Source organism: Medicago truncatula, chromosome 6, assembly GCF_003473485.1.
Source record: "Medicago truncatula cultivar Jemalong A17 chromosome 6, MtrunA17r5.0-ANR, whole genome shotgun sequence".
NCBI classification, from domain to species: domain Eukaryota; kingdom Viridiplantae; phylum Streptophyta; class Magnoliopsida; order Fabales; family Fabaceae; genus Medicago; species Medicago truncatula.
Genome location: NC_053047.1, coordinates 37,877,067 through 37,901,942, shown reverse-complemented (window position 1 = coordinate 37,901,942; position 24,876 = coordinate 37,877,067). Strand labels below are relative to the sequence as shown.

Sequence of the window (24,876 nt, the reverse complement as noted above, 5' to 3'; positions counted from 1 at the left end):
TCCACTTAGCCACCGCAATTCTTCTTCTCCCCCAATCCATTTCTTTTAATTCTTGTATATTCCAAATCCAATTTTAATTCACCTAATTCTAGATACCCCACAACAAAAAAAAAAAGAAAAGTAAAACACATTTTTCCCGCTATATATGTTCCTTAACTCTTCCGTATATTTTTAATCAAAACCAAACAAATTCTGAGATTTCCCTTGAGACAAGGTTTTAATAGCCACACACACTCTCTCTCTCTCTCTCTCTCACTAATAATAGAGAGAAAAGAAACCGTGAGAGAGAGAAAAAACCAAGACAAAAACATGTCTCTTGATTCTCCATTGATTGTTGAAGAAACAAAACAAAACAATAAGAAAGAAGAAGATAGAAGAGAATTGGTTGAAGAAGTTAAGAAACAGTTATGGCTATCAGGGCCATTGATATCAGTTACACTTTTAAATTTTGGTATCAATCTTATTTCAGTTATGTTTGTTGGTCATCTTGGTGAGTTACCTCTCTCTGGTGCTTCCATGGCTACTTCTTTTGCTTCTGTCACTGGTTTCAGTTTATTGGTATGTTTTTCTTTGCTTCCATATCAAACTTGTTCTGTTCTGTTCATCATTATTGTTATATGTGTGTGTGTGTTATTATATGTATGTACGTATGAAAATCACACGTGAGTGGAAGGCAAACGTGACAACATGATACGCTGCTAAGTCTTTTTAAATGGCAAAAACCAATCTTTGTAAACAGAACATTGATGGACCTAGGAGACATTAATGTGAGTTTGTGTGTGAAGTATGGTTAGATGTTGGGTCTAGCGTAAGAGACTGATAGCTATTTGCGATGTTTTAAATTGTTATTTGAATATTTGCTAATAAAAGTTGTATAGATACAGTGTGTGAGTGATTGATGATGGTAATAGCTACTTATGACAAATCAATTTTTGTGTGGAGTAGAGTTGGGTCTAGTATAAGAGTTTGACTTTGATAGATATTTGTGATGAATTATTGTTTGAATCTTTGCTATAAAGATGTGTTTAAATATAGTGTTTGATAGTGATTGACTATGATAATAGCCACTTATGACGAATCAATGTTTGAATCTCAACCGTAAAGAGGTTTTAACATATTGTGTCTGATAGTGACTCACTTTTGTAAAAGTCACATGTGATGAATCACTGTTTGTGTGAAGTATGGTTAGAGATTGGGTATATATAGTGTAAAATTGATATCTATTTGTGATGAATCATTAATGTTGCAATCCTAACTAGAAAGATGTGTTTATGTGTAATGTTTGATAGTTATTGACTTTGATTTGGTAATAGTCATCTATGACGAATCGATGTTTGAATCCTTACTTGGGAGAGGTGTCGAAGTAAAATCTTTGAGGTGTGTTTGGGAGTTTGAAGGAAAGAGAAATGGAGAAGAGTACTTACGACTAATAATTCCGTAGTAATGCGGAGGTTGGATGATATTTTTCTCCATAATACTACTAAATCATTAGTGGTAGACCCTTTTCTCTAAACTCTCAAACACATCCTTAGGGTACGACACTGATTGACACTGGTTGAAGGAATGATAGATGGCAAAATCTAGAAAAAATGTTGAATGAGAGTTATCTTATGGTCCACGTAACAATTTACAAAAATGTATTTTCAAGGAAATAGTTGAGTTTCATGGACTAAATTTTCAACAAGTTTTTCAACTGTTGTTACTGTCATGTTGTCTTCGTGATCATGGTTGCATCGCGATTTTTTCCAGCAGAAAATGACCCATAAATACTTTTGATGCAGCCGCAGTTGTAATGCTAAAAACATTTATATTGAGACTGCAACTGTGGTTGCAAACTACATTCTTAAACCATGTTTTCAATACTCTATATGAATAAGAGTTGGTTAGTGTCATTGGAATTTCATGATCCTTACTTAATGTTACAAGATTATATCGACTTAGAGTTGGTTAGTTTTCTGTTAATTGGTTCCATAGTTAGTTAGTAATTTCATTTCATAGTTAGCAGAATGATCCATGCATCTCATTAATTATTCAGCTTAGTTTTACAATGAAACCTTAAATTTTCTACTCTATCTCTGGCTCTCAAAACTTCATTTGTTCCCTTTTCCCATTACCTCTGATTCCTAACACTATACCTATTCATAATAGGATTTCATTACTCAAACTTAAATTTATGAACAGATAATGAACGACTATCTTTTGTTTGTCAGTTAATTTGTTTTTACTCAATTTATTAGTCATGTTTAAATAGGATACAAGATATTGTAAGCTTTAGGTCTTTTTGCCAAGATTCACTGAGACTTAGCTCTTGTCGCTTCGGTTCACCGAGATTCATCTCTTGTCGCTTCGACTTGCTGAGATTCAGCTCTGGTCACTTCGTCCAAAATTAATGCGGTTTATTTTATTTTATTTTTTATAGCAAGGAATGGCAAGTGCCTTGGACACATTTTGTGGACAATCATATGGCGCGAAACAATACCGCATGTTAGGCGTACACATGCAGAGAGCAATGTTCATTCTCATGGTCGTTGCGATTCCCCTCGCGGTTATTTGGGCAAACACAAGATCAATTCTCCTTGTGCTTGGCCAAGATCCTGAAATATCTATAGAGGCTGGCAGCTATGCAAAGTTAATGGTTCCATGCCTTTTTGCTTATGGTCTTCTACAATGCCTCAACAGATTCTTACAGACTCAAAATATTGTATTTCCAATGATGTTTAGCTCTGCGATGACGACGTTACTTCATCTTCCTATTTGCTGGTTTATGGTATACAAATCTGGATTAGGTAGCAGAGGTGCTGCCATAGCAAATTCTATATCCTATTGGATCAACGTTACCATACTCGCACTCTATGTCAAGTTTTCTCCTTCATGTAAAAAAACATGGACTGGTTTTTCCAAAGAAGCGTTTGCACTGAACAATATCCCAATTTTCCTGAAGCTTGCTGTTCCTTCAGCTGTAATGGTTTGGTAATCACCTTCTCTGGCAATTAAGGACTACATAACACAACATAGTTAATTTTCTTTTTAGAGGTTCTAATGTTGTTTCCATTTTTATTTCCGACAACTTGGTGAGCAGCTTGGAAATGTGGTCATTTGAATTAATGGTTCTTCTTTCCGGTCTTCTTCCAAATCCGAAGTTGGAAACATCAGTACTTTCTATCAGGTTGGTTTCATATTGAAGATTCTCTTCAATATTATTGACTTTATTATTATGATTTTCATTAACCTTTTGTTGGTGACTTTGTTTTGTCAGTTTGAATACATCGGCACTTGTTTGGATGATCCCCTTTGGACTTAGCGGAGCTATAAGGTTAGTTTTCTCAGTTTTTTTGCAGTTTTCTATTCAGTGGCAGTCTCTTTCTTTTTTGCATGTTAGAAAAATTCCATTGCTTTAGTTTGTGTATGTAGTTTCATTAATGCTTGAATGACTCTTGCAGCATTCGTGTCTCGAATGAACTCGGGGCTGGTAATCCACGGGCCGCACGTTTGGCAGTGTATGTCGTTGTAGTGATAGCCATTATTGAGAGCATCGTAGTTGGAGCTGTGATTATACTAATTCGCAATATATGGGGATATGCTTATAGCAATGAAGAAGAAGTTGTCAAATATGTAGCAATTATGTTGCCTATTATTGCAGTATCCAACTTTCTGGATGGAATACAAAGTGTTCTTTCAGGTTTCTCTTCTTCCCTATAACTTTTAATTTCTTTCTTCATAGAGACTGAGTCAAAAACAACGATAGAGACAAATGGGAGCTTCTAATATATATATCATACAAAAGATGGTTCTTGCAATAGATGCTAAAGCTTAAGTAGTGTAAGTAAGAAAATAATTATTAGTTTAATTTTGTAATTACATACTCTCTCCGTCCCAAATTGTATGTCACTTTGGAAAAAAATTTTGTCCCAAATTGTATGTCGCTTTACAATACCAATGAATCATTAATGTTACTTTTCCTATTATATCCTTCACTATTTATTGCCTTCTCTACTTCCAAGTCATTCATTTATCTTTCCCATTTCATTTATTAAGGACAATTTTGTAAAACAACTCATAATATCTCTTTCCCATACAAAATTAATTACATTTCTTAATATGTGTGAAATGCCCAAAACGTCATACAATTTGGGACGGAGGGAGTATTGGATATGATCACAGTCACTAATAAGTGGATAGGTCGCTCAAACGTAGCAAAACTTAAGCATGATTAGTAGAAAATGTGTTGTTAAGGGTTAATCTTGTAAATCGAACCATAGTATCTGAATACAAGTTGTATTCTATAAACCCTAAAGCTTGATCATTAGAAAGGTATTGAAGCCACTATGATAAAAAATCATGTGTTATCTATTTGCGTTGTTTTCGTATCTTTTACTTCCAATATGGTCTGTTGTTCTAACAATGCAAATGATATCCTTCTTAACTATGATCCAGGCACTGCTAGAGGAGTTGGTTGGCAAAAGATCGGCGCATATGTCAATCTCGGGTCATACTATTTAGTTGGGATTCCAGCAGCAGTTGTATTAGCTTTTGTATTGCATGTTGGCGGGAAGGTAAATAAATGTTGTTCATTTTTTTGAAAAAATTGCTAAATGCTAACATATGATTTGGTTCAACATGCTAATAATAATACTTATAATTCAGGGACTGTGGCTGGGGATCATATGTGCACTCTTCGTTCAAGTAGTTTCTCTAACGATCATTACAATACGCACTGATTGGGAGAAAGAGGTGAATAATTTCTTCATGTTTTCTTATCGATCTCTTTCATCGTTTTGATAAATATTAATGTCATGTATTGTAAGATATTGACATTTCTTTACTTTTTCTGATTCCTTTTATTCAGGCAAAGAAGGCTACTGATAGAGTTTATGATTCAATAACAACAGAGAGCTTAGTCTCATGAAGAATGAGATTTTTTGATTTGTTTTCTTAGTGTATTGGCAGAGAATACATCTTTTAATGTAATGTGGAGGGAAAATAACATGTGTTGCTTATAAAAGTTAGTACATGTGAATGTGATCCATGTTACTGATATCTTGTAACGTTACACATTGTTTATCTCTATACCACAATACGCGATCAGTTCGTCTGGATTAGTACAACAACTTTAAAGTTGTTTGATCTTGTATGCAAGTGTGTTAATTTAAATCTTATATTTAGATCAATGGAAGAAGTTTATTGATAAAAATACATCATAATACTTAAAATTTCGAGGTACTAGGATTTGAACGGTCACAATGTTTACCTTTGTCTTATGTACTTGCATCATGAGAAATAAATTTATCAATGTTGTTCTCTCTATTGATTCATATCGAGTCACTATCAAATCTTGAACATTGTAATTATCTACAACATATAATTCTCAAATAAGTTTACAATAGCGTAGAAATACTGGAAAGAAAAAAGATTGAAGGCATGAACTTATATAATAACAAAGGGAAATGTTAATGAGTGCCTTCGGGGCAATCTTTAAGGACTATAAATAGCAAGTATTTATAAAAATACATGTAATCAATGCATTGAAAATCGAAATGTTTGATTTTTTTAAAGAATAATTGCTTATTTTGGTATGCTTAAAGAGTGTTCCGGAGACACTCGTTAACAAGACCCAATAACAAAATAGATGATATTATTTGAACTAGAAACCAAAATTTTTTTAGCTAACACATTTGGACCTGTCTTAATTGCTACAAAATCTTTCTTTCCATTTTATTTATTATTTAAAATCTGTCTTTCCATTTTATTTATTTATTTATTTATACGGAGGTTTCTCGAGGTGCCAATTTAGTTGGGATGTCGTCGCTTCCCCTTGATGTATGTCCTTGCTCCTGGCTTAGAAAAAAAAGTTATAATAGTTGTGTTGGTTCTCAAAGGCATCCGACCAGAAAGCTCTACCAACGACCATCGTGAGATCATCTAATATTGGTAACATATTTGACCATTTATCTTATTTAAGAAAATGTAATTTCATAATTTGGTTTTTATAATGTCTACTAACAGTGATAAACTATGGTATAAAGGTTACTTACTTGTCACAACTGAAGCAACAATATTATAAGAAAAGCATTTCAGTTTGAACATGTTCATATTCACCTCACTGTCATCTTCCAAAAGTACTTATTGGTACAAATTACAATCATCTGGATTATTCTCAATTTTGGATGACAATATATCCTGCATATGCTTCTTCAAAAAAATATATCCTGAGATCAAAATCACTATCACATAGCCATACAACTATGAGTGCACGTTGGCAATGGCAAGCAATTAGAGTTCAATCTTCTAATGGTATATTAAGTTTACCTTAGATTAGACTGAGACACGTGTGTTGAGCCTCTGCAATTATTTCGACCAAAAACATTTGGATATGTCTTCATTCCTACAAAATGAAAACATTCAAAGAGAAAAGGTATAATTTTCTTTGTTCAACGATTTTCAAGTCTCATGGAAGAAATAACGGTGATAGTATATGAAGTGCTTTTTTTTTGAGAAAAGTATATGAAGTGCTTATAGATTACCTTTATCAAGAAGATTTATACATCAATCGACACAAATTAATAGAACAGAGATATAATTTTGAAATTATGACTTTTTTGGATACGAAATATTCGTCGATTCTATAAGCATCCACAATCATATATTTCATGATCTCACGACTACATTGCCGGCCAGAATTGAAAAACCTTGGTTGCCTTTGTGAATTGTGATAGGTTTTGTCTTCATTGCTACAAAACCTTCATTTCTGACACTTTTATAACCCTTGGCAACCAATTTAAAGACACGGGGGCAACTGAAAAGGCCCACATCGATGGAAAGGAGTACTATCATTTTGTTTAAAATATGCAAAGGTGTATCAATAAATTGTGTTGTTCAGATGGGTGTATGAAATATTAATTAGTGATTAGATTGATGTTTCATTGAACCTATCTCTCATGCATTTTATTAAAGTAATATATTTTTTATGTCTAAATATCAATTTATTTTTTATGCCTAAACACTTATTTTTTTTGTTAAAATATGATCAATTTATCTTTAGCCCAATTTCATTCACATGATCAGCTTTTTTATGATTTTAATTAATCAACATTTGATGTCTAAGTTGATGCCACTTAATTTTATTTCCATAGTTTTTAGTGTAAAATTGTTTTATTACTTAAATATTCTAAAAATTGAAATGTTGATAATTAAAAAATAAAAAAAGAATCTATGTTATAAAATTGGGTGTGGTCGCAATCATAGATAATAGATATACTTGAAATTAAATATGATTTATGAGTCCTCCATTGTGTCACGAGATTCCCTGCACCGGTTGACTTATGCATTTGCTCATTTGTGACAACGGAAGCTATTTGGTCAAGATCGGACGGTACAAAAAAATTGCAAATTTTAATGTTTTACAATTAAATAAAAGCTTGAATATAGATTGTTTGTTCTTGATCAAATGACCACTGATGTCATGATTGCGTTAATATAGAGAATCCCCAATTGCAAATGATTTGAAATTTGTAATCGCAAGGATATAAAAATTGAGGCGCAACAATTCATATTGTTCATGTACTATTTAGAGAGACAATAGTTTGAGCTTATGATGAAGACACAAGTCATCAATAGATAAAAGATACAAATCGGCGCTTATGAGGTCCTATGACAAGGGCACATGCTAGGAGAGTTAACGACGCTCTAGTCCAATTCATGACAAAGTCAATGGAGGGTGTAGAGATAGAATTCAAGGAAAGAAGGCAAAATTTGTACTCCCTCCGTATCAATTATATAAGCAAAATTCACTTTTTAGGTTCATTCATTTAATGATGTATGTGGTTCATAATATAGACCACATACATCATTTTGCTTATATTTTGAAACGGAGGAAGTATTTATCATGCAAGTACATGACCAAGGCGTGACACACGGGCTTGCTGCCCCGTTTTAATGTTTTATCGTAATTCAAGTTTAATAAAAAGTGCAACGGACCAATTTTACCCAATTTTGGCTAAAAAACACTTATTTTTGTTTTTCGTGTGTTAAATACATTTTAAAGCTTTAAATGGCATGTGGTGTTAAATACTAGTTCTAGCTTTCACACGATCCTGTTTTATTTAGTGCATTCGATTCTAACCATAGTGCATTATTCTTATATAATAAACGCCATACGGCCGACTAGGTCTCACTTTGTACAACTTTAATTAAGAGGAATGTTATTTTAACAATTATTTGTTGGGAATACCTCTTAGAGAACTAAAATACATAAAGAAATTTGGTTATTGACGACATAATGGCCAAAACAATAGAGAGTGAATACAAAATATAAGTATAAAAGAGAAAATTGTCAAGTTGTAAAAAAATAGTTATTTAAATATCATTTTTCTTTAATTAATGGAGGAGTGAAATGATCGTCAACTCTTAGTGTGACATATTCGTCAGCTCAAAATCGATGGCATATTTTATACCATTCATTTCTCACAACAGCATGTCAAACAATCAATCTACTATCTCACATACATGGAAGCTCATCAAGTGACCCATATTACGGTAAATTATATTATATATAAAATAATTCACTTACTATATATACTTTGTTAGCACGTGATAGGTCTTTAATTACCTAAAAAAGCTAAACCGTGGCGTATAAACTGTTCAGTATAATTGTTTATTAACATGACAAGTAGTTGGTTATTTCAAAAAAAAGAAAATGACAAGTAGTTGGTTAAGTAATTAATATCAATTTCCTGAAAAAAAGGCCAAGTCAATATAAACAAGAAGACTTACAGAGATGGTTAATCTTTGAACTTTTGATATTACTTTTGACAGGAACATACACTTTATTATTGTTAACATTGTAGGTTCATTTGTTGTTTATAACATAACATTGTAGGAATCTTTGTTACAATATTATTTTTAGAAGATATATATTGACTCAAATTATAAGTTTAAAGACTTACACCACATCTTCGTCCACTATTTTCTTTTAATCTAACGGTTCAGATTACACATTAAATTTTTAATTTGGAGTAGCGAAAAGATAAGTTCCAGTGTTTTTTCGAAGGAAAAGAAAAATGTGTTATGCTCTAACATCACCGTTGAAATTTGGGGCCTGACTCATCCATACAAAATCGGCTTATGAGGTGAGGATTGTCCCCACTTTACAAACACATTGTCAGACCATCTTATATCCGATGTGGGACTCTTAACACCCCCCCTCATGACCATCACTGTTGGGCTTGGTTCGTAGACATAAAGAATGGGTGGCACGATAGGGGAAACCTGATAGCAGGTGACCCAATGCATCTTGGAGAGGCTCTGATACCATGTTAAATTTAAAGGTCTAACTCATCCTTACAAAACCGACTTGTTAGGTGAGGATTGTCCCCATTAATTTTATAAAACATTGTCAGGCCATCTCCTATCCGATGTGAGACTCTTAACAATCACTTTCTTGGTTTCTTGTTACATTATCATAATTTTTTAATTTGACCTCCAAAAATTTAAATCGATGTGCAATTTCACATGAATTAATTAGTGGACCAATCGTTTTTTATTTGAGTTCAGGAATAAGTTTCTTAACTCAAGTTTTTGTGCTTGTTATGGTGTCTTCTCTGGCGAACTGAGGGTCGAGTGGTGGAGAAATCCAAAGGAGTGTTGGAAAAAGTATTTTCGGGTGGTTTATTGGGCTCAACTTAGGTGATGAGAAGATGATGTTCTGTTTGTAGGGGTTTTAATTGGTTGGATGGTTTTTTGGAGCGCTTATGGTGAGTAGCAGCTGTTAGGATTTTGTCTATGCGGTCATTCGCGAGGAAGTGTGGAGGTTTGGATTTGATTTAGGTGTTGATTTCGGTTTTTGGTGATTAGTTTTTCTTATTTGTGTTGGTGCTACCCGTGGTGTTTGTATTGATGTTTTTGTAGGCTTCTTTTTTGATGTTCCACCTATATAGAACGTCTTTGCTTTGTAGAATGTGTCTGCCAATCCCTGTTCGTCTTGTGCAAAGATTTGATTATTCATAAATTTTTATCGTTCAAAAAATAATTACTGGATTTCAATATAAGGAGCATGCACATAAATATGACATTAGGGACGATTTTTGTTTTTGTTTTTGAGGAGCACCTTATGGGTGCTTAATAATTAATCTGAGCCATCCACTAATAATAAAATTTCTCTAAAAAAGAACTAATAATAAAACTATAGATCAAGATTTATGGGTTTCTTAAAAAATAAAACTATAGGTTAAGACGTGGAGTTAGTCTTTGAATACTCTCGAAGTCAAATATATTCTCATATTTTTTTTACTATCATTAGGTCAAGTAGCTTAGTGGTTAGAGCTCACACAATTAAATATGGATAAGTGAGGTGTTCGGAATTCGAACCACAACCGCTTCATATATAGCATGCAATATCCCTACTGAGCTAAGATCTAAGAGATTAATATCATTGTACATTTATTCTTTTGAGTATCATTGTTTTTTATTCAAATCAGCAGTTTCATACTGCGAAATTTAATTTCATATCATTAATTAACATGAAACGACATAAAATATAAAATAAAAAAAATTACGAAGGAGAAATTTATAAAATAGGATCGTGACGATACAAGGTTGATTTGATAACATCAATAGAGATGTAAAGAAGTTGAGTGATAAGGAGGTCAAATGTTCGATATTCACATGTAACATAGCACTGACATATTAAAAACCAACATAAAAATGTTTTAAAAAAATCTTGTAAAATAGGAAACTAAAATCCTATATTTAGATTTAGGGACTAAATTCTAGTGTCAAATAGAGACCAAGAGTACGTACTTTTTAAGACACTGGTTAGCAATATCTTTTTTTAATAATGAAGTCTGAGATTTGATTTCTGACAGCTATTAATTGCATAAACAATCTTTATCCTTTTCTTGGGAAACTAATAATAGATGATGTAGAAAGAGACACATAGAATTCACCAAAACAAGAAAGAAACACAGAGAAAGAAAAAAAACAAAACCAAAACATGTCTCTTCATTCTTCATTAATTGTTGAAGAAACAAAACAAAACAAGGAAGAAGAAAGAAGAAAATTGGTTGAAGAAGTGAAGACACAATTATGGTTATCAGGACCATTGATATCAGTTACACTCTTAAATTTTGGTATCAGTCTTATTTCACTTATGTTTGTTGGTCATCTTAGTGAGTTATCTCTCTCTGGTGCTTCCATGGCTACCTCTTTTGCTTCTGTTACTGGTTTCAGTTTATTGGTAAATTTTCTCTTCTTTTCCTATTTAATTTTCATCAATAGTGCTCATTGTTTTTTATTTTTTGCAATGTTATTAAACCATTATTAATTCAGTAAGTATAACTAATATATTAATGTCAGTTTGAGTGAACTAAGATCTGAGGTTGAATTTATCTTAAGAGACAATGTTCGAATCATTGCCGGAAATATGTGTTCATGTATAGTGTCTAAACGTGAATGGTGATGGGTCAAGATCCTCTTAATCTCTCCGAAAATGAAGAATAAAATTTAGAGAGATAAACACAAATATGATCATGGGATTCAATTTTTAAAATATTTAAAAAATGGACTTCACCAGTAGTCTACTTGTGTCTACTCATAAATTGTGCTCTCAGTTTCTTTTGAAAACCGTAAAGAATCTCAACTCAATGTTAATAAAACGGCGTGAGTCGTGATCTTGGGATATGGATTTGCTATAGTAAGCAAATCCCTGCACTCATGCAATCACATATCCGTTGTTATTTGATTAAGATCGTACTGTCCAAATTTAAGTTTAATATTTGTTTACACAATCAAACCTTCCTTTGATTTGTTCCCTTTTCCCATTACCCCTAAGACTAAACTTGATCATAATTGGGATTTAATTATTGAAACTTGAATTTATGACCAGATAATGGATAATAGTCTTTTGTATGTCAGTTAATTTGTTTTTACTCAAATTACTACTCAAGTTTAATACACTAAAGGGTATTGTATGTACTAAACATTGTTATCATGATCCATTGTGATTCAATCTTTGTTACTTCGTCAAAATATAAAATCGATTTTACTTGTTTTTGCTTTAGGTCGGAATGGCAAGTGCCTTGGACACATTATGTGGCCAGTCATATGGCGCAAAGCAGTACCGCATGCTAGGCATACACATGCAAAGAGCCATGTTCATTCTCATGATTGTTGCGATTCCTCTCGCTATTATTTGGGCAAACACTAGATCCATTCTCATTTTCCTTGGACAAGATCACGAAATATCTATGGAGGCTGGCAACTATGCTAAGTTAATGGTTCCATCCCTTTTTGCTTATGGTCTCCTACAATGCCTCAACAGATTCTTACAAACTCAAAATATTGTATTTCCAATGATGTTAAGCTCCGCGGTTACGACATTACTTCATCTTCCTTTATGTTGGTATATGGTATACAAGTCTGGATTTGGTAGCGGAGGCGCTGCCATAGCAAGTTCTATATCCTATTGGGTCAATGTTATCATACTCTCACTCTATGTAAAATTTTCTCCTTCATGTCAAAAAACATGGAATGGGTTTTCTAGGGAAGCACTTGCACCGAACAATATCCCGATTTTCTTGAAGCTTGCCATTCCTTCAGCTGCAATGGTTTGGTAATCACCTTTTCTAATAGTTCAGTATTGTATAACACTACATATTATTATATAATTTTATTAACTATTTGGTTTCTTTACTGAAAATTATCATATGTTGTTTTCATTTTTTTATTTTTGCCTTGTTGCGAGTAGCTTGGAAATATGGTCATTTGAATTAGTGGTTCTCCTTTCCGGTCTCCTTCCAAATCCAAAGTTGGAAACATCGGTGCTTTCTATCTGGTTAGTTTCATATATATATATATATATATTCGAGATCCTCTTCGATATTATTTTGATTATTTTAACCTATTGTTGGTGACTTGGCTTGTCAGTTTGAATACAACAGCAGTCGTTTGGATGATCCCATTTGGACTAAGTGGAGCTATAAGGTTAGCATTTCTCAATTCTTTGAGTTCATTAGCAACCTCACTATTTTCCTAAGCGAAAATTCTCCAAAGTTATTTTCATGTTGATTTATTTTTTTAATGCTCTTTCTTAAGTTTCTGTCTTTCGTTTCATTAGCGCTTGAATGTTTCTTGCAGCGTTCGTGTTTCAAATGAACTCGGTGCTGGTAATCCACAGGCTGCACGTTTGGCAGTCTGCGTCGTTGTAGTAATTGCCATTATTGAGAGCATTTTAGTTGGAGCAGTGGTTATGCTAATTCGCAATATATGGGGATATGCTTATAGCAATGAAGAAGAAGTGGTCAAATATGTAGCAAATATGATGCCACTTCTTGCAGTAACAGCCTTAGTAGATGGAATGACAGCAGTTCTTTCAGGTTTCTCTTTGTCCTCAATAACTATTGATTTATGGTCTTTATAAGAGCTGAATTTAAAACAGATAGAAACATATGGGAACTTCTGAAATATATGCTACAAAAATGCTATTAGATTTGGATGCTAAAAGTTTAGTAGTAAGTAAGCAAATAATTTGAAGTATAATATTGTTCTATGAATCATTTGTTGGTAAAGCAGCCGACGCAAGATATTAAATACAAAAAACGGAAACAATGAACACATATGTTAGAAATGATCAGTCGTTACAAATGATCACCTTCACTATGATTCAGGCACTGCTAGAGGATGTGGTTGGCAGAAAATTTGCGCGTTTGTCAATCTTGGATCATACTATTTAGTCGGAATTCCAGCAGCTGTTGTATTAGCTTTTGTACTGCATATTGGCGGGAAGGTGAAAAATGATCCATTCTCTGCGAAAATTGCTATCATATTCATATGATTGGATTTGACCTGCTAATAAATATTTATAATGTAGGGGCTGTGGCTGGGGATTATATGTGCCCTCATTGTTCACGTACTTTGTCTAACGATCATTACAATACGCACTGATTGGGAGAAAGAGGTGAAATTCTTCATTTTTCTTCATGATATGTTTTATCCTTTCACTAAATATTCATGCGATGCATTGTTGGGTGCTGACAAGCCTTTATTTTTTCTAATGTATTTTGTTCAGGCAAAGAAGGCAACTCATAGAGTCTATAATGCAATAACAACAGAGATCTTAGTCTCATGAAAGATATGTTTTTCATTTTGTTTTCTCAGTGTATTGGCGGGGGATATAGCTATTAATGTAATGTTGAGGAATAAGAACAAGCCCTGCTTAAAAAAGTCACTAAATGAGAATATGATATGTTATGGAAAACCTGAAACTGTGAAGGCATTTGAGAAATTTTTCTTACCATTAAATTTGAGGCCTATTTTTACCAATATGTCAAGTTAATAATGGGTTGGGGGAACATGGTGACGTGATAATGAATATAGGAATTAAATCAAATTTTTCTTTGAAAAATAAAACTTAAAAGTTGACTCACTTGCAAGATCGTGTGTTCAACTTCGACTGTTGATGTGATATCCTCTTTTCTAGGTGATTTGTAAGTATCTTTGTAGCGTTTGTCGAGTCTTGAGGCCTTCCCTGAAAAAATAAAATGAAGACAATGTAAAGTCTTAATAAATTATATTTGCCAAAAATATATGCAATGTCAGATCACTCACTGACCATGTTCATTATTCTATTTGACATTTCACCAAAAATAAGTCTCAAATTTCAATGGCGGTATTTTTTTATGATTATTTTTATGTCAAGTAATTTAATAATCGAGACTCACACATTTTAAATCTTGAGAAGTGGAGAATCTGAGATTTGAACATCGGCCCCTGCATAATATTGTCGTTGCAGCTAGCCAGCTACCAACTGAGTTTGTTACATTATTTTGTTGTAAGCACCTAAAAACTATATTTACGAATTTAGAAAGGAGAGGACTAAATTTGCGAGTCGATAGAAATAAATGGTCAAAAGTGTATTTAAGTCTTTAGTTCAATATTTGGCGTCAGGAAGGGGTTTCTTTCATGTAAGGGGTTTCATGCAGGAATAAGGAAGTGTTTTAAATTGGATATCGCAGTAGGTGTAAGGATGAAGAGGTTGGCAGGTGGGAGGGTTGTGTTGTGTTTGACATTGGAGTAGGGGTTTCTTTCATGTGAGGAAACGTTTGCCCAAGAACAAGTACCTACCTTCTTACGAATATAAGCCTTAATCATTTTACTCCCACTCTCAATTTTACTCCCTAATCATTGGAGTAGTGTTTTCCGGCTTTCTAAGGGCACAAGTTCTCTCCATCTTAAGCATAAAAGGGGTAGAACTAATAAAAACATAGAAGAAAGAAAAGAAGGAAGGAAGAAATACCTTTGATTCTTTCTGAAAGGGTTTTGAAATCTGGAGTTTGTTACGTACCAAGACTCTTTGGATTAATATTTGGATGATCCAACTGTTAGTACATGTTGATGATGTCAGATTAGCGAGAAATTCAGTTACTTCTATCAAAAACATTTTGAATAATTCATTCAAGATCAGGGATCTAGGACACTAAAATACTTTATGAGATTAGAAGTGGCTCTTCTAAGCTTGCATATCTTTATGTAAAAGGAAATATTGTTTAGACATGCTCAGTAATTCAAGATTCCTGGACTCTAAACAAGTATGTACTCCGTCCAATCCATCCATCAAATTACATAATGATTCCTCACATCCATACACTGATATTCCAGCTTATAGAAGGCTTGTAGGCATATTACTTTATCTCAATGCAACCAGACCTGACATCACTATTATTACCCGACAAATGAGCCAATTTTTATCTAACCCTACACAAACTTATTACAATGCACCTCTCAGAGTGCTCAAATATCTCAAGACTTGTCTTGGTAAAGGTTTTTTCTTTCCCATAAATTCCCCCCTTTACCTTCAAGAGTTCTCTGAAGTTGATTGGGCAGATTGTCTGGATACCATAAGGTCCATCTCTTGCCAGTGTTGTTTCCTTGGATATTCTCTAATATCTTGGAGAACAAAGAAACAACTCACTGTTCTAGGTCCTCCTCTGAACCATGATATTGTGCTTTAGTTGCTGACACCTATGAACTTCAATGGCTCTTATACTTAATTAAAGACTTGCAAGTTTAGTGTATCAAGTTACCAATTTTATATTTTGAGAATCAGAGTGCACCCTAGCTTGTTCTTCGTTCCCAATGAGCGTTCAACGGTGCGACTCCAAGCAATGTAGTTAGAACCGTTGAGTTTGGGAGTAATAGAGAGTGAATTGGGGCTTTCACTGTGATGAACAAAGTATACCAATTCAGTATTTGGTTAAGAATTAGGTGGAGCCATGGAAAAGAGAAGAAAATGCAGAGATTACAGTAGAACAAGGTGAAAAGCTCAACAATGAAGAAGAAGATGAAAAATCAAAGAGAAGAACGATTGAATGAGAAATTCAATCAAACAAAAGCATAAACTGCAACAAAGAACAAGAATCAAGGTGTGAAATCAACAAGATTACACCAAAGATCAAGGAAAAACGATCAAAGGAGATGATCAGAGAAGAAAACAAAACGGAAGAAAAACGGTTCGAAACCGTTATGGATCGAAACAACCTTTCCTGCGTGGGAGAAGGCGCGTGATACCATATTAGGAAACAAGAAAGAGTGAAGAAATGTGAATTCTCATTGATGATTGAATGATTACAATGTGTATATATACAAGGATCTCAGTGCATGATAACCTAAACTATGCATGCAGTAGCGTATAGAACCCTAGTATCTGTTACTTGTACAACAAGGAAATGAGTAAACTAGCTATTGTGATTAGTATCCTCATCACTATGCAATAACCAGGAATCTTTGTTACAATATTATTTTTAGAAGAGATATATTGACTCAAATAATAAGTTTAAAGACTTACTCCACATCTTTGTCCACTATTTTCTTTTAATCTAATGGCTCAGATTACACATTAAATTTCTCATTTGGAGTAGTGAAAAGATAAGCTGCAGTGTTTTTTTGAAGGAAAAGAAAAATGTGTTATGCTCTAACATCACTTTCTTGGTTTCTCTGTTGCATTATCATAATTTTTTAATTTAACCTGCAAAACTTTAAATTGATGTGCAATTTCACATGAATTAATTAGTGGTTCAATCGTATTTTATTTGAGTTTGGGAATAACTTTCTTAAGTTAAGTTCTTGTTATGGTGTCTTCTCCAGCGGACCGAGGGTCGAGTGGTGGAGGAATCCAAAGGAGTGTTGGAAAAAGTATTTTTTGGGCTCAAGTGAGGTGATGAGAAGATGATGTTATGTTTTCAGGGGTTTTAATTGGTTGGATGGTTTTTTGGAGCGCTTATGGTGAGTAGCAGCCGTTAGGATATTAGATTTTGTCTATGTGGTCATTTGCGAGGAAGTGTGGATGTTTGGATTTGATTTAGGTGTTGATGTCAGTTTTTGGTGGTTAGTTTTTCTTATTTGTGTTGGTGCTACCTGTGGTGTTTGTATTGATGTTTTTATGAGTTTCTTTTTGGATATTCCACCTATATAGAACACCTTTGCTTTGTAGGATGTGTCTGCCGGTCCCTATTCATCTTGTGCAGGGATTTAGTTATTCATAAATTTTTTCCGTTCAAAAAATAAATAGTGGATTTCAATATGAGGAGCATGCACATAAATCTCACGTTAGGGGTGATTTTTGTTTTTGAATTTGTTTTCAACGAGCACCTTAGGCGTTGTTTGGTTCAAGGGAAGGTGAATGGAAAGAAAACAGGAAGGAAAGAAAGTTCATCAAAATTCGTGTTTCCATTGTTTGGTTGCACTGTTAGAGAGGAAAGAAAGTGTTCTTTGGGTGGGTCCCACATAAAAAAACTTCCCCCCTCTAAAATGCGCAGAAAGCTTGAGCTCGTTTTTAAACGAGCACCTTAGGCATTGTTTGGTTCAAGGGAAGGTGAATGGAAAGAAAACAGGAAGGAAAGAAAGTTCATCAAAATTCGTGTTTCCATTGTTTGGTTGCACTGTCAGAGAGGAAAGAAAGTGTTCTTTGGGTGGGTCCCACATAAAAAACTTTCCCCCTCTAAAATGCGCAGAAAGCTTGAGCTGCCCATCCATTTTGATATAATTACTAAACAGCCCTCGCTTTTAAAAACTTTCTTTTACACAGTGCAATTATTTTTACTACCAATTAATTTGCTTTTGACTCACAAGGCTGCAAGCTTGTTATCATATCCATCCTGATAACAAAAATAAGGATACACTATTGTTTTATTTTTTATTTTTTTTGACAAGATATTGTTTTATTTCTATTTTATATCGTCACTCTTTTGTGCATATTATATTCATGTATGTATTCATTCCAAAGAAAAAAATATATACATATTCATTTTAATATTAGGACATTTATGTCGTTTCACAAAATTATAACTTTCTTTCCTTTCACTTTATTTTCACTTTCATTCATACCAAACAACTAAAACAATCATCTCACTTTCCATTCACTTTCTACTCACTATTTTTCCCTAAACATTCTTTCCTTTTACTTTCTTACCTTTCACTTTCTTTCGTCATCGAAACAAAGCCTTATAGGGATGCTTAATAATTAATTTGATGCATCGACTAATTAATAATAAAATTTCTCTAAAAAAAAATTAATATATAAAACTATAGGTCAAGATGTGGAGTTAGTCTTTGAATACTCTTGAAGTCAATAAATCTATTGTCATATTGTTTTTTAATATCATTTTTTTTGGGTCAAGTAGCCTAGTGGCTAGGGCTCACACAATTAAATGCGGATTAGAAGTCTCACTTCGATTGTAAATCTTTTTACTACGATTTCACAAAGCGTTCTTCGCAAAAATGTGATTCCTTCATAAATATCATCTTCTTCATTGAATCATCATCAACACTACTACATCGTCCGTCGTCATAATCTATGTTTCCTCCTCTTTCCGCTAATACTTGACAAAGTATTTTTCGAGAACCGGATCTCTTTTTCATCTTTGATTGACGTGTTCATTTTTGTCATAGATGATCGTGGTGAGAAACAACCTCGTTTCGGTACTCATATGTGTCATGTGATGTGCACGTGAGCTTTTGGCGATAATCGCATATTCAATAAATTTTTGGCTAAAGTGCACTTTTTCCCCTAACTTTCAAAAAGTTGCGATTTTAATCCCCTATGTACAAAAATAACAATTTTGGCCCCTCTAAGATTTAGCCCATTTGCAATAATAGTCCTCTTGGCCAATTTTGATCTAGTCAACGTCTGCGTGGCATGCCACGTGTGTAAATAATAAATTTAAAAAATAAAAAATGCCATAAAATCATTTTATAAATTAAATAAATAAAAAAGATATTAAATAATAAAAAAAATCAGAAAAAATTAAAAATAAAACCCAAAACTATAAAGATTCCTCATTCTTTCTCTTTTCCAATCCAAAATCCAAACCCATAAAAAAAAAAAAAAACACCTTCAATAAAAGCTTAACCCAATAACTGGGTTCACCAGAACCATTATGGTATTGTTGTGGCTGGAGCTGTTAAGCCACATCGAAGCTTAACCCAATAAAATAACCCAAAGATGGCTCTGCTTAGCTATGCAAAACGAGGACTTCCTTTTTGCATGAGTAATGCCGTGGCCAAAACAAAAGCAGCAGAAGACACAAAAAGATCAATATTACCATATTCATTCCTTTCCCTTTCTCCCTCACTCGCCGTCACTCCATCAACACCATTCCCATCGCCGTTGCAATTTCCGATGCTCGAGGTTCGTCTTTGAAGGATAGGGAAAAAGATGAAATGTATCAATTACATAAGAAGATCCTCAGATTTATACTATTGAGATGAAGAAAGATGAATATGTATTGTTTTGGGTTTTATGAAAGTGGTAGTTTGAAGGTTTGAGTGATGGCTTCTAAAAGTTTGTTTAAAATTCGAATTTGTTGATGAAAATTATAGTTTTTCAGGAATAAAAAATTGATGATTATAAGTTTTTTTTTTTTTTTTTTCTTCAGATTTGGATTTTGGGAAGAACACATAAACAAGGGATGAAGAGAAGTGTTCTGTTTTCCATATTAGATTTTGGGGACTCTTCCTTTTTCCTTTCCTTTTAATTTTAAATTTTTTCTGATTTTTTTATTATTTAATATCTTTTTTTATTTTTAATTTATGAAATGATTTTGTGGCATTTTTTAATTCATTATGTACATATGCGGCATGCCACGCAGGCGTTGACTGGGTCAAAATTGGCTAAGAGGACTATTATTGCAAAGGGGCTAAATCTTAGGAAGCCAAAATCATAGTTTTTATACATAGGGTGCCAAAATCGTAACTTTTTGAAAGTTAGGGGGAAAAGTTCTGTTTAGGCATAAATTTTTTGAAGTTTATATTTTTTTGGCACAAGAGGATTTAATATGGAATCAAGAAAAACGGGATTTTGTAACGAATCATTTTGTAAACATGTTTTTTTTTTTAATTAAAATTGGTTTGAACCGCTTTTGAACTGGGATGGAACCACTTTGCCTCATGAACTGGTTTTTTAAAAATGGTTTGGTTATCAAACTAAAACCATTTAAGTTGATTGGTTCTAATGATTTGGTTAACCATACACACCAGTAGTGAATTCTATGCTGACTTTGCGATTTGAGACTTGTAGTGCGCATTACGGGTTAAGACGAGCTTGTTCATGTTTTTTTCTTCACACTCTGCTCCCTTTATTCTCACCAAAACATCTGTGGCGACTATGACCAAAGTATAAATAATGATAAATTTGGAAAAAGCACAGCATGATCCTAATGATACCTGATTTAGGTGATTTTTGATGGTTTTAAGGCTATTTTCTAATATTTTTCATTCGATGACTTTTTATTGAGTCCTATACAAACTCAACAAAAATACAAATAAACTTGCTGCTGTTACTCTTAAATAATTTTATAAAGGAGCTAAAAAGCTTATAACATTCGTGTTCAGATCTTGTCCTAATCCAGCCACGACAAACTCTGTTTGTGCGTGGCTTCAAAAACAAAGGAAAAAAAAAGGCTTGAGAAGCAAATGGATCTTTTACCATCCGAAAAAAATTAAGAGACTCTTTTCTTGACAAAAATAAAACGTTATTCATTCATTCAAATAGATAGAATATATCAGAATCTAACATCGCTAAAAACGTAAAGGGTGAATCTGCGAACAAATTCACAACACCCAGGTTAATAGCATACAACGGCAAAATGCCTACAAACAACATGATAAAATATAAATCACCAAAATACCCATGCTTCCGGATTTGCAACGTTGACGTCCAAATCATTGATTGAATATGAGATTGACTGAAGTTGATCTTTCAATATGAACCAAACGAACACCAGAACAAGATACGAAATCAAACAACGCTGCACAAGACGACGAACAACACAACACCGCACTCAGACGAGGAAATCACGAAAAACACAAAAGAAAACACTTGATATATGTGGAAATCACTTATTTAGTTTGAAAGAAAGGGAAAAAAGATGCATGGGTGATTCTAGGTCAAAAAATGACCGAAAACCACCCTCTTCGACGAGTGAAAGAAAAAGAAAACTTAAAGAGAGGTTGGAGTTTCTCTCACTAAAAAACTAGGGTCGGCTAATTACGAGACTCTTTGATTGCGATTTTATTACCATAATATAGGGGAGGAGGCTTCAAGGATATGATGGGGTAGCTTTGGGTAAACAAGTTTTCCGTGCCTAGGAAATTATCAACTCTTTTTTTGCAATAGAACCCAAATTTACTCCCCCGCCATTAAATATAAATTTGTTTAAGGATTAAATATGTTTTTGGTCCCTATAAAATTGGGAACTTTTAAGTTTATTCTTTACTTAATTTTAATAGGTTTTTTACTCCATACAAAAAAAAATTATCTCTAATTTTAGTCTCTACTACAACTAAGTTTGTTTAATTATCCTTAAACTCTTAAATTTTTGAACGATTTTTTTTAGACAAGTTTAGAACACTATGAAGGGTTCATTTACTAAAATTTATAATTTTTTAACATGAAACGAGTTAAATATAATTTTTTTAAAATGAAAAAAGTTAAAGATAAAATAAACAAAATCTGGACGTAGAAATAAATTTTGCGACAATTTTTAGCAGAGGAACTTTTAGTAATGTTCTTAACACGTCTGAAAAAACTCAAGAGTTTAAGCATAAATTAAACAGATTTGAATTGAGTAAGGACTTATACTGAATGCAGATTTTTTTTTTCGGGACTAAAAGAACTATTAAAATTAAGTAAGGACTAAACTTAAAAAGTCCCAATTTTATAGGGACCAAAAACATATTTAACCCTTTGTTTAATGATCATTAAACTTGTAAATTTTTTAATACGTTTTTTTTAGCCATGTTTAGATTTTTTTTTTTGCTAAGCAAGGAGTAAGGACATGCATCAGGAAAACCTCCATCCTATGCTGCCAAACTCAAAATTTTTTTGACAAGCAAGGAGTAAGGACTTATACGATTTTTTTTTTTTTTGCTAAGCAAGGAGTAAGGACATTGACATGGCAATTAGATTGGCACACCGGAAAACCTCCATCCTATGCCGCCAAACTCAAAATTTTATTAAAAAAAGGGGAAAAAATATATACAAGAGGGGGGACTAGGCCAAAACCCTCAAAAAACAAAGGAAAAAAAATGAGAACAAGCTACAAAAGACTATGGAAATTTGTACTTAAGCAAGTCAACCTTTCACACAAGAGATCCATATGTAACTCCGCCGGAAGGGTGTCTAACCATATCAGCACAGCACTTACCTCGGACGTTCCAATAAACCAAATTCATTGGATAGATGGAGAAGGACCACCGCTTGTACGAGTGTTATACGGCGGCTTTCCCAATACTTGGTTCTTCCTTGTTTGTTTTTGCTTCTTGCTTAATACTTGCGTAAATCCCTCCTCGGCAGTCCGTTGGTCATACTCACGAATTCTAGCCCATAAATCCAAACCACTCTGAATGTTTTTGCTGATGTGTGCCTCTTGTTGTTGCACAGTAGTGACTTGAAGTGGCTGAATTCGTTGAGCCTCCAAAAACTGGACGACTGCATCATCATTAGAATGCAAAATATGCCCATCATTAGCTAGTGTGGGGATTGGGTGCTGCAGCGCATCATTTGGATGTCAAGGGGCATAGCAGATGCGCTAATCTCCATGTTATTAACAACTTTTTCAGCTGTAACATCATTTGTATAAACATTTGTGTCATCACTTTCAGCTATAACATCATTTGATTTAGCAATTGGTATTCCTTGATTGTGTGTCGACCGTTCCACCACCATAACATCTTGAAGTGTTGTTGCTGCAACATCTTGCACATCATCATGTGTCGTAGGGGAAGGAATAGACAGCTCCACATTCTCAACAAGGGGTTCCACTTCAAACACCGTACTAGACGGCAAAGTGCGTGGAATAATGTCGTCAGTCACATTTTCCAGTGCAAATGAAAAAGATGTGTCTTGTGGTGCACTTTGCTGCGGACTCTTAGGGGCATCAGTCAAAGCTGATCTGGTTGGAACGGGGGGGGGGGGGGCTTCAAATGCTTTGGAGGAACCCGTTCCCGAAGGATTGTCCTTCAACGGCAGCCATGCAGGTTTTTTCATCGGTACTTTTTCTTTACCCTTACCATTTGTATCTTTGTTATTCGAATCAGGCTTCCTAGGGTACAACCAACGACATTTAGTGCCATGTTTAGATCATTATGAAAAAGTTTATCAAGAAAACACAAGTCGGAAATTTGATTTCTAGGTCTAGATTTTCATTACTTTTATCTTTAGCTTTCATCATTTAGAACTTAATATTTAATTTAACGATAAATATGTTTTTAGTCCCTTAAAATATACCAATTTTTAATTTAAGAAATATAATTTATTTTAGTCCCTCTAATAATTTACTTTAAACTTTGGTTCCTCTAAATTTTCTCTTAACAATTTCAGTCTTTTCATTGTTTAAAAGATCACGTTACATATGCTAAGTTACCTTTTTTAATGACATATCGTTGCTAAGACCATAAAATATTATTAACCGAATACTTAACTTTTTGTTTAAAAATATAATCTTTAATTGTTATTTATAGAAAAATAAATAAAGATTAAATAGTTTAAATATTAAGCTAGTAATATTATAAGGTGTTATCAAATTACATGCCATAAAAAGAGTTGCTTGGGACATGCAATATGATCTTTTGTAAACAATTAGGGAATAAATTGGTAACTAAAAAATTTAGAGAGATCAAGGTTAAAAGGAAATTTTTAGAGGCATAAAAAATATATCTAACCAATTAATGTTGTAAACATGCTTTCATAAAAATAAAAAAAGATTAAAACTACATGTTGGAAAATTTTATAGGGTCACAAATATGCGATATTTTTTTATCCAACGTGGCTAGGTGAGGTGTGTAATCGGTAGGAAACCTCTGATCTTCACTTCTTTGCAGAATTTTCATCCAATTTTCTATGATTAACTTCAATTTTATTCTATGATTAACTTCAATTTTATTTTTCTATTGTATGAAACCTCAGAACCACCGAATCTTCTTTCAGAATTGCAACACGCTCAGACTTCTTGTTCTCGGAATTAGTGTGGAATTATTTTGGCAATATTCAGCGAAATAGTTAGGAAACATAAATTGTTGAACACTACAATGCTTCGTATTAATATGGAAGTAGCTAGGATTTTATTAATATTAGTTACCAATTAGCTAGGAAATATTTTGGTAGATAATTTTCCGCCCAATCCATGCTACTATCAGTATGATTCACAAATAAACAGTAGCTAAACTTGTTTTGCTAGAAATTAGTTACGAGCTAGCTACTAATCGCACCGAAGCAAATCACTTTTGTTTCTTGTAGTGAGTTGTATGTGGTGCCAAGTTGGAGACGGAGGACCACTTATTTACAACATGTGGGTTTAAAAGTAGTTGTGTGATATATGATTTTTCCTTGGC

The 24,876-nt window shown here is 33.4% G+C and overlaps 2 protein-coding genes and 1 long non-coding RNA gene across 3 annotated transcripts; 2 read left to right on the top strand and 1 right to left on the bottom strand.

Moving 5' to 3' along the window:
- LOC11420220 (protein DETOXIFICATION 16) lies at positions 1-5,191 on the top strand. Its single transcript, XM_024786218.2, has 8 exons — positions 1-558; positions 2,420-2,970; positions 3,080-3,166; positions 3,257-3,313; positions 3,441-3,679; positions 4,435-4,553; positions 4,645-4,731; positions 4,847-5,191. Exons 1-8 carry the CDS (start codon positions 310-312, stop codon positions 4,904-4,906), a joined length of 1,449 nt encoding a protein of 482 aa, XP_024641986.1. The 5' UTR covers positions 1-309; the 3' UTR covers positions 4,907-5,191.
- Positions 5,192-5,618: 427 nt separating this feature from the next.
- Positions 5,619-6,795, bottom strand: LOC112422450 (uncharacterized). The gene is made up of 3 exons (XR_003012741.2): positions 6,522-6,795; positions 6,307-6,382; positions 5,619-6,206 (listed from the first exon to the last, which is right to left on the bottom strand). It is a non-coding gene; the product is annotated as an uncharacterized lncRNA (long non-coding RNA).
- A 4,101-nt stretch (positions 6,796-10,896) lies between these two features.
- On the top strand, positions 10,897-14,313 carry LOC11419334 (protein DETOXIFICATION 16). The gene is made up of 8 exons (XM_003620301.4): positions 10,897-11,230; positions 12,054-12,604; positions 12,740-12,826; positions 12,919-12,975; positions 13,129-13,367; positions 13,659-13,777; positions 13,862-13,948; positions 14,060-14,313. The coding sequence occupies exons 1-8, from the start codon at positions 10,988-10,990 to the stop codon at positions 14,117-14,119; spliced, it is 1,443 nt and encodes a 480-aa protein (XP_003620349.2). The 5' UTR covers positions 10,897-10,987; the 3' UTR covers positions 14,120-14,313.
- The last annotated feature ends 10,563 nt before the right edge of the window (positions 14,314-24,876 follow it).